The 12,967-nt window shown below is 40.9% G+C and overlaps 1 protein-coding gene across 1 annotated transcript in view; it reads right to left on the bottom strand.

Annotated features, from left to right (window-relative positions):
- Positions 1–12,419, bottom strand: part of LOC120017790 (disintegrin and metalloproteinase domain-containing protein 12-like) — a 60,192-nt gene extending 47,773 nt beyond the window's left edge. The window contains exons 1-3 of the mRNA XM_038960763.1: positions 12,364–12,419; positions 12,102–12,180; positions 1,381–1,457 (exon numbers count right to left, since the gene is read on the bottom strand). Of these exons, the coding sequence (XP_038816691.1) occupies positions 1,381–1,457; positions 12,102–12,180; positions 12,364–12,419 (212 nt within the window). The remainder of the gene's footprint in view (positions 1–1,380; positions 1,458–12,101; positions 12,181–12,363) is intronic.
- Between the last annotated feature and the right edge of the window lie 548 nt (positions 12,420–12,967).

Below are 12,967 nucleotides of genomic sequence, written 5' to 3'. Positions count from 1 at the left end.
AGTCACTCCCTAGCCACACACATAGCCAATTCCTAGGGTGTGTTCAGCTCGCTTCAACATTTTCTACGTTGTGTGACAGTTTGTATTGAACGACACATTTCCTCAAAACAGTGTGCACCGTTCTTCAACAGCCTTTGAGGTAGATTTGCTCCTGTTTGGTGGCTGTGGCGAGTTGTGGCCGAATCAATATGGGTGTGACCATCTGAAATCTCAAAACTCATGCAGCAAACTATATTTATAGTAACTGCCCTAAGGGCCACAATAATCACAACTTTTTCAACTGGTCGTTCAGTACAGTACCGTTTCCGTTGAGTTTAACATTGCACACCGTTCTGTCGTACTGAACGTAACCCTGGTTTGAGTGTGTCAGGAAGGGGGAAGCCATCTTGATTATTGACTGCATTTGTGGGCAGAAATGTTTGTAACTAGGAAACTGTTTATAGTTGAAAGGCTATTTCTAAGGCTTACTGATATATTTGTTTGTTTTCTCTCTCTGTACTACCTTTCCTTTGGATTAACACACAGCCTAACAACTCAACTGAAAAAATCTATCTTTATTTCCTTTCTTGCGGCTGGATTATTTAGATTTGAGCTTTTTTGGGGGGACTGAACTAATGGCTCTTAGTGCAATAACTCAGTCAATGTAAATGGACCCACTGACCTACAATAGATTCAACTCCCCAAAATGTGTTCTTAGGCCAACCAAAACTCTGAAACAATTTGTTTTGGCATCAAAGTCAAGCCACATATTGCTCGTCAAACATCTGTCTGCCTCAAGGATTTTGTCATGAGGTACAAGATTAAAAAAAGAAAGCATTACCAGTAAAACTCCATTGGGGTGGAGTCTTCAGCTACAGCATTAGTTCTAGTTCAGGTGTATTACCGCTAAATGTTCCTAGTCATTAGCTTTTATTGTGTTGTTAAAAGGATAATGGCATATTAAACGTTTTCTCGTCACATAATGCATCTGTAGTTTTGGGGTAATTAAACAGGAGATGAGCGTACATCAGCAGGCTTTCTGTTGCTGTTTTCACTCAGTCAGGCAGGCAGCTTTATTACTTCCAGGTGGCCATTAGGCACAGACACATGCCCAGAGGAGAGGACAGACACGTAGGCCATCATTGTAAATAAGAATTTGTTCTTAACTGACTTGCTTAGTTAAATAAAGGTTAAATAAAAAATGTTATAAAAATAATCACTGGGTGGCCCAGACCAAGTCCATTTTCTCTGTCTAGGGACCTCTTATATCTTCTGGTGGACTCTTCTATACTCTTGGGTAAGTGGACACTCATACCTGATTGTTGACAGAGCTTTAAGGGCCAGTTACACAGCATGTCTGACTGAGGCTGCTGGGATCTTATAGAGTGAAGTGTTACTTACCGGAGGCCAGAGCAGGTGCTGAGAGTGACGTCAGAGTTAGCGTGGCCCTCCACTTTTCCATGGTAGTAGCAGTTCTTCTAAAAAACACCATCATGGCACTCAAATCAGATTTGAACTGTGTCAGGACGTTCTTCACTATGCTATAGTATAGGGTAAATCTATTTGAATTCAAACACTTTTTGACAGCAACCATTTTGATTTGAATGAAACGTTTGTCATTTCCAATTTGAAATTTGACTTGATTTGCCCATTTGAAAATGTCCATTCATTATAATCCACTTAATAATTCACATTTCCTTTTGCAGCAGGATCATTTTCCTGCTGTAGCAAACTGGCTCAAATTAAGATCCTACATCTGTATTGAAATCTTAGAACTATGGATAATAGGGGGCGCTAGTGAGCAAGACATGGAGTAGGTCATGTTTTTCCGAGCTCCTGCTGAAATTGCATTTATTTAATACTTTTTCAAAACTTTTACCCAAAAAGAACTAGGAAACACAGCCATTGAATGACTTGCTTTACTTTGTTCAACTTTTATTTGTGTTTTAATGTGTAAATGCCGCATAACCTGTGAAAGTTTAAGTTTCATCGGAGTCACTGACAAAAGAGAAAACACTAGGCCCAAGACGAGGAGCTCGTGTGCTTCAACAAATGGATTTGAAGGCCGAGATTCTTGCTTCTTCATCTATACTCAAGTCGGAACTCAAAGAGGCGCTCAGTGAGGACTTTCATTTTATTAAGTCGATATTACAAGCAGTCAAGAATGAACTCACAAAGCATACAGCAATGGTTCGTACTGAACTGGATACAGTTAAGAAAACTCTCTCCGACATGTAACAAGGCTTGTCAACATGCTCAGACGACACGACTACGCTACAAAATCGATAAGAAGCTCGAAACTGATGTGGCTAGCCTTAAGGAACAATTCATACAACTACAAGGTTATATGCGAAGATCCAATTTCAGGATCATGGGGGTAGCTGAGGACCCGGGCTCAAGTTCTACTTCATCGGTCTCAAAGTTATTGAAGGAAGCCCTCACATTGGATAAATACATCCTTGTAGACTGCTCACATCGGGGTTCTCAAGCAAGAAAGCCTGGCGGAAAACCTTGAGTCATTGTGGCTAAACTACACTACTACCAGGATTGTATTGATGTTCTTCGGTGTGCCAGAGAATTTGGCCCACTTCGATGCAACGGAGCATCCATCTCTATCTTCTCAGACTATGCCCCCAGCGTTGCTTGTGACCGTGCCGCTTCAACAATGTCAAGAGTCTGCTCTGTGGACGGACCAACGTTCGGTATGGTGTAGCTTTTCCCTTTTCCTGTCTGGCTCCGTATAACATACAACGGCACAGAGAAAGAGTTCCAAGACTCCATAAGGCGATGGCCTTTGTAAAGACAAATATTCTACCAAGGTCGGACGAAGCAAATGACTGAATGTTCACCTATTTGGCGATTAGGGTAATGGACGAATGTTTCTACCACTTCAGACTCAGTCTCTCTTTTGTAGATACTGTATAGCGTTGCCAGTGGTATCAGTTGATATTGTTATTATTAGGTAACGTCAGTGCCTTAGTTCTGGTGAGTCAAATGTCCTTTTGTTTTAACGTTTTATTTTATTACCATGAAGCTGCTCATGTCTATTTGCTGTAAGATGTAATTTATAAAATGTTTTATACTTTCTTTTAAAACAGCCTAGTTTTGGGTTGTAAATAAGTCATTCTTATTTATTATGCGCAACTTCTTCTAAATCCTTCATTATTTCAGCAGGGCTCTCTTCTCGATAGGTTTAGTATTCCCCACTACAAGCACATCATGTGTGGATATCTTTGCGTGTGGATTAGTGATTACCTTGTTCTATTAGGTGACCAAGGTGACCAGGGTGGGTTTTCTTTTTTATACCAGACTTCAGAGTATTGTTTGTTTATGTTTTTTAATTCTTCTTCAAATGTTGGGTTTTTCTTTGCTATTTTTGGAAAAAATGTAATGGATCAGTTGTTATTGTAATCTGGCATCTATCCTTTTCCCACCTGACTTTACATGGCTAAGCCTAATATCATGAGAGGGACATCTGGTTGCTCGGTCACTTTTGCTAGCTGGAATGTTAAATCTTTAAATCACCCAGTGAAATGTAAAAGGTTTCTTTCTCATTTAAATCACCTTAAAGTAGATATCGCCTTTCTTCAGGAGACACATCTCCGCACTTTCGAACACTCTCGTTTAAAACTAGAGGAGCAGCCATTTTTTATTAGTAAAAATATACCGTTCGCAATGTCAAGTGCAGAGGCAGACTCAGCAGGCCGTTTCATTATAGCAGTAGGAAGACTGTATATCACACCTGTTATCTTGGCTAACATTTATGCACCAAATTGGGATAACAGTTCATTCTTCACAAATGTATTTTCCTGATGACCAAATATGGACACACACCACCTAATACTAGGTGGTGATATGAATTGTGTACTGTAGCCCAATCTGGATCATAGCTCTCCTAAGGTATCATCTTCATCAAAGACAGTATCTACAATTCAGCTATTTCTTAAGACTTATGGCATATTTGATGTGTTGTGTTTCCACAATCCCACAGCTAGGAAGTAATCTTTTTCTCACCAATTCATAAGACATTCTCACGTATAGACTACTTTTTCCTAGACAATAGATTTCTACCACTTATCACGAGTGTGATTACCAAGCTTTAATCATTTCGGATCATTCTCCGCTCACTATGAAACTACTTATACCAAATAGACAACCTAATTATTGCCCTTGGCGGCTTAAATCACTACTGCTATCAGAAGAAACCTTTATTGCTTTTATAACATCTCAAATGTAACTATTTCTCGAGCTTAATCAAACCCCTGGACTGTCGCCTACAGCAGTAAGGGAATCAATGAAGGCTTATCTAAGGGGGCAAATTATTTCGTACAGCGCAAGATTAAGGAAGTGCAACATTCCACACCTATGGGAACTTACAAATAAAATCTTGGATTTGAATATGGCATATTCACACTCTTTACTAAAACAATGTTTGACACTTCAGAGTTTGATTTTATTTCAACTCGACAAGCTCAAAATCTAATTAGTAAATCTCGATACAAAAATGATGAACATGGAGAGAAATCAGGGAAAATTCAACCACACCAGCTGCATCAGAGAACCGCAAATCAAACCATAGCTGAGATAACTGACGAGCTGGGTAACACATGTATTGATCATTTAGAGGTCAATTCATGCTTTCATAACTGTAGAAGAGATTGTGTTGGCAATGAAATCTATGCAGTGTGGTAAATCCCCTGGACCTGACGGATTTCCAAATTTGAGTAATCATTCTCCTCAAACTCTTTACCCTCAACTATTTCACTTATTCTGAAAAAGGAAAAAAACACTGAGTGTGGTTCATATGTGTCACGACTCCCACCGAAGGTGGCTCCCCTGCCTGTTCGGGCGGCGCTCGGCGCTCGTCGTCGCCGGTCTACTAGCCCTTTTTCCTTTTCTGTTTGTTTGGTCTTATTGGTTGCACCTGTCTCTTATTTTCTTTCTTGATTTATGTCTATTTAAGCCTGTTAGGCCCGCCTATGTTTGTGCCTGATTGTTTCTGTTAGTCGGGGTGTGCGTGTTTGTGTTCCTGTCCGTTTGTGCCCTGTGTTGGGTCGGACTATTTTTCGGTCTATTTTTCGCCTATGGTTTTGGGCGTTCGTTTGGGAATCCAAATAAAGACGTTTTCCCCAGTATCCTCTGCTCTCTGCAATTGACTCTGCACCCACCACTCCAGGCGATTGTGACAATATAGGCCAATTTCTTTACTGAATCGTAATGTGAAGATACTTTGTAAGATGATTGCCTGCCATTTTGAGTCAGAGTTTCCCTCCATTATCTCTACAGATCAAACTGGTTTCATTAAAAATTGTCATTCTTTTTTCAACATCAGAAGTCTTTATAATATGCTTTTTATTCCCTCTAAATCTGACACTCCAGAGATATTGTTATCAATTGGGTGGAGTGGGATTATCTATTTTATACTCTCAAACAATTTGGAAGTACTATTAACGAACAATACATTCTCTCCATTATTATACCGCCGTTTCATATCTAGTCTGGAAATGGGATCTCCTCACTAAACATGTACATTGATACAGATTTTGCATCTTTTGAACAGTTAGTACAAAAGTTCAATATTCCTAGATCCCCTTTCTTTAGACACAAAACTACGGAATTGCAAGTATCTTCATACTCTAGTCACGTCCCATAATTTATTATTTATTTTATTTCACCTTTATTTAACAAGTTAGGCCAGTTGAGAACAAGTTCTCATTTACAACTGCGACCTGGCCAAGATAAATCAAAGCAGTGCGACAAAAACAACAACACAGAGTTACACATGGGATAAACGAGTCAATAACACAATAGAAAATCTGTATACAGTGTGTGCAAATTAAGTAAGGAGGTAAGGCAATAAATAGGCCAATAGTGGCGAAGTAATTACAATTTAGCAATTAACACTGGAGTGATAGATGTGCAGAAGAGGATGTGCAAGTATAAATACTGGTATAAATACTGGTGTGCAAAAGAGCAGAAAAAAACTAAAAAACAAATATGGGATGAGGTAGGTAGTTGGTCTGCAGCGATCGGTAAGCTGCTCTGACAGCAGATGCTTAAAGTTAGTGAGGGAGATATATGTCTCCAACTTCAGGGATTTTTGCAATTCATTCCAGTCATTGGCAGCAGAGAACTGGAAGGAAAGGTGCCCAAAGAGGGTGTTGGCTTTGGGGATGACCAGTGAAATATACCTGCTGGAGCGCGTGCTACGGGTGGGTGTTGCTATGGTGACCAGTGAGCTGAGATAAGGCAGAGATTTACCAAGCAAAGACTTATAGATGACCTGGAGCCAGTGGGTTTGGCGACGAATATGTAGCGAGGACCAGCCAACGAGAGCACACAGGTCGCAATGGTGGGTAGTATATTGGGCTTTGGTGACAAAACGGATGGCACTGTGATAGACTGCATCCAATTTGCTGAATAGAGTGTTGGAGGCTATTTTGTAAATGACATCGCCCGAAGTCAAGGATCGGCAGGATAGTCAGTTTTACGAGGGTATGTTTGGCAGCATGAGTGAAGGAGGCTTTGCTGCGAAATAGGAAACCGATTCTAGATTTAACTTTGGATTGGAGATGCTTAATGTGAGTCTGGAAGGAGAGTTTACAGTCTAGCCAGACACCTAGGTATTTATAGTTGTCCACGTATTCTAAGTCAGAACCGTCCAGAGTAGTGATGCTAGGCGGGTGGGCGGGTGAGGGCAGCGATCGGTTGAAGAGCATGCATTTAGTTTCACTAGCGTTTAAGAGCAGTTGGAGGCCATGGAAGGAGTGTTGTATGGCATTGAAGCTCGTTTGGATGTTTATTAACACAGTATCCAAAGAAGGGCCAGATGTATACAGAATGGTGTCGTCTGCATAGAGGTGGATCAAAGAATCACCTGCAGCAAGAGCAACATCATTGATGTATACAGAGAAAAGAGTCGGCTCAAGAATTGAACCCTGTGGCACCCCCATAGAGACTGATAGAGGTCCGGACAACAGGCCCTCCGATTTGACACACTGAACTCTATCTGAGAAGTAGTTAGTGAACCAGGCGAGGCAGTCATTAGAGAAACTAAGGCTGTTGAGTCTGCTGATAAGAATACAGTGATTGACAGAGTCAAAAGCCTTGGCCAGGTCGATGAAGACGGCTGCACAGCACTGTTAATTATCGATGGTAGTTATGATATTATTTAGGACCTTGAGCATGGCTGAGGTGCACCAGTGACCAGCTCGGAAACCGGATTGCATAGCGGAGAAGGTACGGTGGGATTCGAGATGGTCGATGATCTGTTTGTTCACTTGGCTTTCGAAGAAAGGCAGGGCAGGATGGATATAGGTCTGTAACAGTTTGGGTCTAGAGTGTCTCCCCCTTTGAAAAGGGGGATGATCGCGGCAGCTTTCCAATCTTTAGGAATCTCAGACGATACGAAAGACTGGTACAGACTAGTAATAGGGGTTGCGACAATGGCGGCGGATAGTTTTAGGAAGAGAGGGTCCAGATTGTCTAGCCCAGCTGATTTGTAGGGATCCGGATTCTGCAGCTCTTTCAGGACATCAGCTGTCTGGTTTTGGGTGAAGGAGAAGCAGGGGGGGAGGGGGGGGGGGGGCTTGGGCCAGTAGCTGCGGGGGATGCAGAGCTGTTGGCCGGGGTTGGGGTAGCCAGGTGGAAAGCGTGGCCAGCCGTAGAGAACTGCTTATTGAAATTCTCGATTATCGTGGATTTATCGGTGGTGACAGTGTTTCCTAGCCTCAGTGCAGTGGGCAGCTGGGAGGAGGTGCTCTACAGTGTCCCAAAACCTTTTGGAGTTAGTGCTGCAGGATGCAAATTTCTGTTTGAAAAAGCTAGCCTTTGCTTTCCAAACTGACTGTTTATATTGGTTCCTGACTTCCCTGAAAAGTTGCATATCGCAGGGACTATTCGAAGCTAGTGCAGTGCGCCACATGATGTTTTTGTGCTGGTCAAGGGCAGTCAAGTCTGGAATGAACCAAGGGCTATATCTGTTCATAGCTAAAAAAATAAATAATTGAAAGGGGCATGCTAATTTAAGATGGTGAGGAAGGCACTTTTGAAGAACAACCAGGCATCCTCTACTGACGGGATGAGGTCAATATCCTTCTAGGATACCCGGGCCAGGTCGATTAGAAAGGCCTGCTCGCAGAAGTGTTTTAGGGAGCGTTTGACAGTGATAATTGGTGGTCATTTGACTGCGGACCCATAACGGACTCAGGCAATGAGGCAGTGATCGCTGAGATCCTGGTTGAAAACAGCAGAGGTGTATTTAGAGGGCAAGTTGGTCAGGATGATATCTATGAGGGTGCCCATGTTTACGGATTTGGGGTTGTACCTGGTAGGTTCCTTGATAATTTGTGTGAGATTGAGGGAATAATGCCCACCTACCTCCCTTCTAGATTATATTTTTAGTGAACCCTTACATAAACTCGCACAATCTGGATTCCCTGAACTCTCTTAAGAACCAATGGAAAGAGGATTTAGGTGAACAACTTTCAGACGAAACTTGGCAGAGTATCCTTCATAGAATACATTCTTCATCTATATGTCTAAGACATGATGTAATTCAATTTAAAATAGTTAATCGGCTGCATTGGTCAAAGGCAAAATTATCCAAGATTAGAACAGAAATAGATCCCACTTGTGACCGATGTAAGCAGGCTCCTGCTACAGTACTTTAATAAACATGTTTTGGACATGCCCAACATTTGAGACATTTTCTAAGATATTTTCTAAGATATTTGGAGTTGCACAATGGGAGGTCCCTCTAAACAATTATATGGAGTGGCACCACAGGAGGCCCCTCTAAACAGTTCTATGGGCAACATGCTGATATTTACCACTCTTCTAGCTAGACGTCTTCTACTATTTAAGTGGAAGGATCGGTTTCCTCCTACTTTTAACCACTGGATAAAGGAAGTTAAGCAACATCTCAAGCTAGAAAAAACACGTGGAGCTGCAATTAAATGTTATAATATCTGGCAACCCTTCCTGTACTTTGTAGAAGACATGGACCCAGCTAAATTGACAACTCCATAAACCAACCCAAATTAGAAATGGTATCTGTCACGTTCCTGACCTGTTTTCCTTGTTTTTGTATGTGTTTAGTTGGTCAGGGCGTGAGTTGGGTTAGGCATTCTATGTTATGTGTTTCTATGTTGGGTTAAATGTGTTGCCTGATATGGTTCTCAATTAGAGGCAGGTGTTTGACGTTTCCTCTGATTGAGAACCATATTAAGGTAGGCTGTTCTCACTGTTTGTTGGTGGGTGATTGTTCCTGTGTCTGTGTATGTCGCACCACACGGGACTGTTTCGTTTGTGTTCGTGTATGTGTTCGTTCCTGTTCGTGCGTTATGTTATCTCGTTCAGGTTTGTTCACATCGTTTCTTGTTTTGTAGCTTATTCAAGTGTATTTCATGTCAGTGTTCGTCTTGTCAATTTAATTAAATCATTATGTCTTCATTCAACGCTGCGTTTTGGTCCGACCCTTACTCCTTCTCCTCATCCGAGGAGGAGGAATTAGACAGCCGTTACAGTATCATTATTTTTTATATTTTTTAACTTTTTGTTTTATAATATCTGTGTATTTTACTATTTGATTATATTACTCATTGTATATCATGCCTGCTTAAAATCTGGTTTTGGGGTGGGACTCTGTTAGAGCATGGGGGGGTTTGGGTGGGTTTGATTTGGAGGGGATCCGTGTGTGTAACTGCCCTCTACCTTTTCTGTCTGTTATCTGTAGAATCATAAAAAATGGCAAATATATATATATTTTTTAAATAAATATATATAGATAATAGAATAGACATGACCACTGAAGTTAACATTCACCGGTGTGTGAACCGGCGGCCATCTTTGTGGTAATAATTCAAAGTTAAAATGTCAATTCAATTTAAATGTCAATGGTGTACCAGCTAAATTGCAGTGGTCTGAAGGGATAGGTCCATTCTATGAATTATATTTATATGATTGAAATGACACCCACCCTATATTCAAGAGCATGTTGTCTCAACCGATGGCAGGCACAACACAAAAACCTCAGATGATGTAAAATAGGGTGAAAGCTAAATCTGAGTTTACACGTTTTTTGAGTTTTTTGACGTTAAAGGTAAGATTTTTTTTTTTTTAAATCCCCCAAAGAAACGTTGTTGAAATGATAAAATAGTTTGACTAACCTGTTTGGAAGCTTTTAAATGATATTAAACTCAACCGTTTATCTTTTCCAGTGATGAAGACATGGATGTCTCATGGAATGGTAGGGTATGCAAAATGGGTCAACATTGAGCACCTTTATCTCCTGAATGTTTTGTCATTTAGGTGCAAAATGTCACTTTCTGACCACTTCTTCCATGGGCAAACATGTATGGAATGTTTAAATCAAAAGGGATGCTGTCAAAAAGTGATTGATTTCAAATGGATTTACCGTATACTTATCTTTTGTTTCACCCATGCTCAACCATGGAAAGGAGAAGTGGAAAGGAAGCCATCTAAGTGTACAGAGACATAATGTAGCTACTGTCTGTCTGAGACAGTATGATGAGGAGGAACTGTCTGGTTTGGAGTGAAAACAAACCTCTGTATTATGGCTGACAGGCTTCTTTCAAGTCTACACTAATCCCTCCAAGACCAACTGATTTGCTAGCCAAAAGTCTGTTTGAAAAATACAGAATGTCAATACTGAACTGTGAGGAAATACTTGAGGCTGGCATTTTCCATAGCCAGTTCATACTTTTACACAATCACTTCAGCTGTGCTGACTTGACTCCAAAAGAGACTCCCTTACTCATCTGAAAGGAAAGGAATGAGACTCTTTATATGAAACTATTTGAAAAAGCATTGCTATGAATATATAATATACATTGCTGAGTCACCAGCTAGGCTTAATGGCCTTCACTTCACTTCCATTACATTAAACATGAACGGTGCCATAGACATATATTGGGAAACGCTAGGTTTAGCATTTACCTTAGCTTCTTCATCTTTCTTTAGGACACTGTGATTCATTTTTTGAGTGTGTACCAATTTACGGTTTTATAATGTCCATAAATACTTTCAGTTGTGTTTTGGATAGTGACCTTTTTAAATGAAAATAGTAGCCAAATACAAGGTAATCTACTTTCAAAATAAGTGTTTTTTGACAGCTAGACAGCTGGATTTTCAAACATCTGAAAAGTCTAAAAAGGGTATGATGTCATGGCATTTAAAGCATACTCAATTTGAGAAATTTCACATAATATAAAACTTAACATTTTTGCATACCCATTCAACCTACTATTTAGAATGCAACAATGGGTATTCGTACAGTTTAGCTTTGGATAAATTATATTGTCAATCAGTGCCAAATCACAAAGCATTTCCCTTTCCAACTGCCAAGCACCTGTCAAACTGTCCTCACCTCTGCTCAATTAAGTCATATTTTCAATCTCACTCCAACTGTGAAGCGGGAACAAGCCTGCTAACTAAGCGAAAGGCTTTTGAAAATCACTAATGAGGCTTGGTTGGCTTGGTTATCCCAGAATGTTTCAACACGTTGTACCTGAAGGCTGGCCTAGAAAAGCTGCTGTGCTGTCCTTTTGTCAAACCTTCAACAGTTGAGCTAATTACTTTCAGGAAGAGTAGCAAAAGTTCAGTTGACCAAGGTGTGAGACCTGGCAATAGCATCTGCATACTTACAGTAGCTAACTACTGTAAATCAAACTGTAAGCTAACGAAGCCAAATGGCCTTGACAGCCATTGAAATGTAGCATGTTCTGGTCCTGGAGGACTTACAAGCACGGTGCTTTGTGCAATAATGTAAATATATTCATACCTGGCTCCCCTTAAGGTACCTAACCCCGTATCAATTCACCAATTGTTAGGTCTACATGTAAATATGGCTGTATGTCAATAACTGTACAGATATTCCCCACTGAAAACTAAGTTAGTCATTCTCCATTTACTGGATGATAACATTTGATATTTTGGATGCCAACGCCATGTCTATAATTCAGATATGTGTCCTCAACATTACCGGAGGGCCATTTGAATCATCCGTTTACATGACATCTTTAAAGGTCCATCCTTTAAAGTCAGCAGCACACAATGTTCAGTCAAACATGAATGTCAGAAACACTCGACCTCCAGCCTACCGTAAAGTTGTGAGCACCAGTGACTGCACTGCCATCGTCCAGATAATGTGTCTCAGTGTAATGGCTTGCAAACAGGCCCCTAAAAGAGGAAGGAACAGAAAAGGAAAGAGACATCACAAGCAGGTATATTTTCAGCTCCACATAAAAAACACAATCCCTTACAGAGGACTAGAGAGAAGTAGGACACACTCTGGTTAATGGCCTTATACAGTATTTTGAGTGAGGCGTGAGCTGTTAGGGATTAGGTGTAGGTAAAATATACAGCATTGGGAAGCTAGAGGAGCGGGGGCAGGGTTTGGGTGTGACCTTGAATGACATACTGTACACTCATACGCTGAAGAATCGCTGATGAGTTAATTATATTATTTTAGTGTGTGTGTGTATGTTTCACACTGCAGGCGATGAGCAGATGGACATGGTGAGTCCCACCCCAAGCGTTGGCTGAGGAGCTGCAGGAACACCCATCTCTACAGCTGCATAATCAAAGTGACATCAGAGCGGATGGTCACTGGAAAATGTTTGGGAGTGTGTAGGTGTGTGTGTGGGTGTCTGTGTGTAGAGAAAGAAAGAGAGAGCAAGAGTTAATCCATGAGTGCAGTAGGTGTAGTTGGGTCTGTAAGTAGCTGAGTGCTGTCCTCCAAAACTGTGACTCAAAGACTATACAGAGTATTTATTTCTAAGTAGTATGTTTTGTGGTGCTATACTTAAGTCTGTTAGAAAGGATTTGTGGCTTGGCAAGCAGAACAGGAACATCTGTCCATTCGGCTCAGGAACCAATGGATGTTAATGAGCGAGAGCCCCTAGGTGCTTCATTGAGTGTTTGCATATTTTACGTGTTTCCTTGCTAGTATGTGAGATGAAGGAAA

Source organism: Salvelinus namaycush, chromosome 22 (genome assembly GCF_016432855.1).
Source record: "Salvelinus namaycush isolate Seneca chromosome 22, SaNama_1.0, whole genome shotgun sequence".
In the NCBI taxonomy this organism is placed as follows: Eukaryota; Metazoa; Chordata; class Actinopteri; order Salmoniformes; family Salmonidae; genus Salvelinus; species Salvelinus namaycush.
This window is presented reverse-complemented; position numbering and strand designations above follow the sequence as displayed.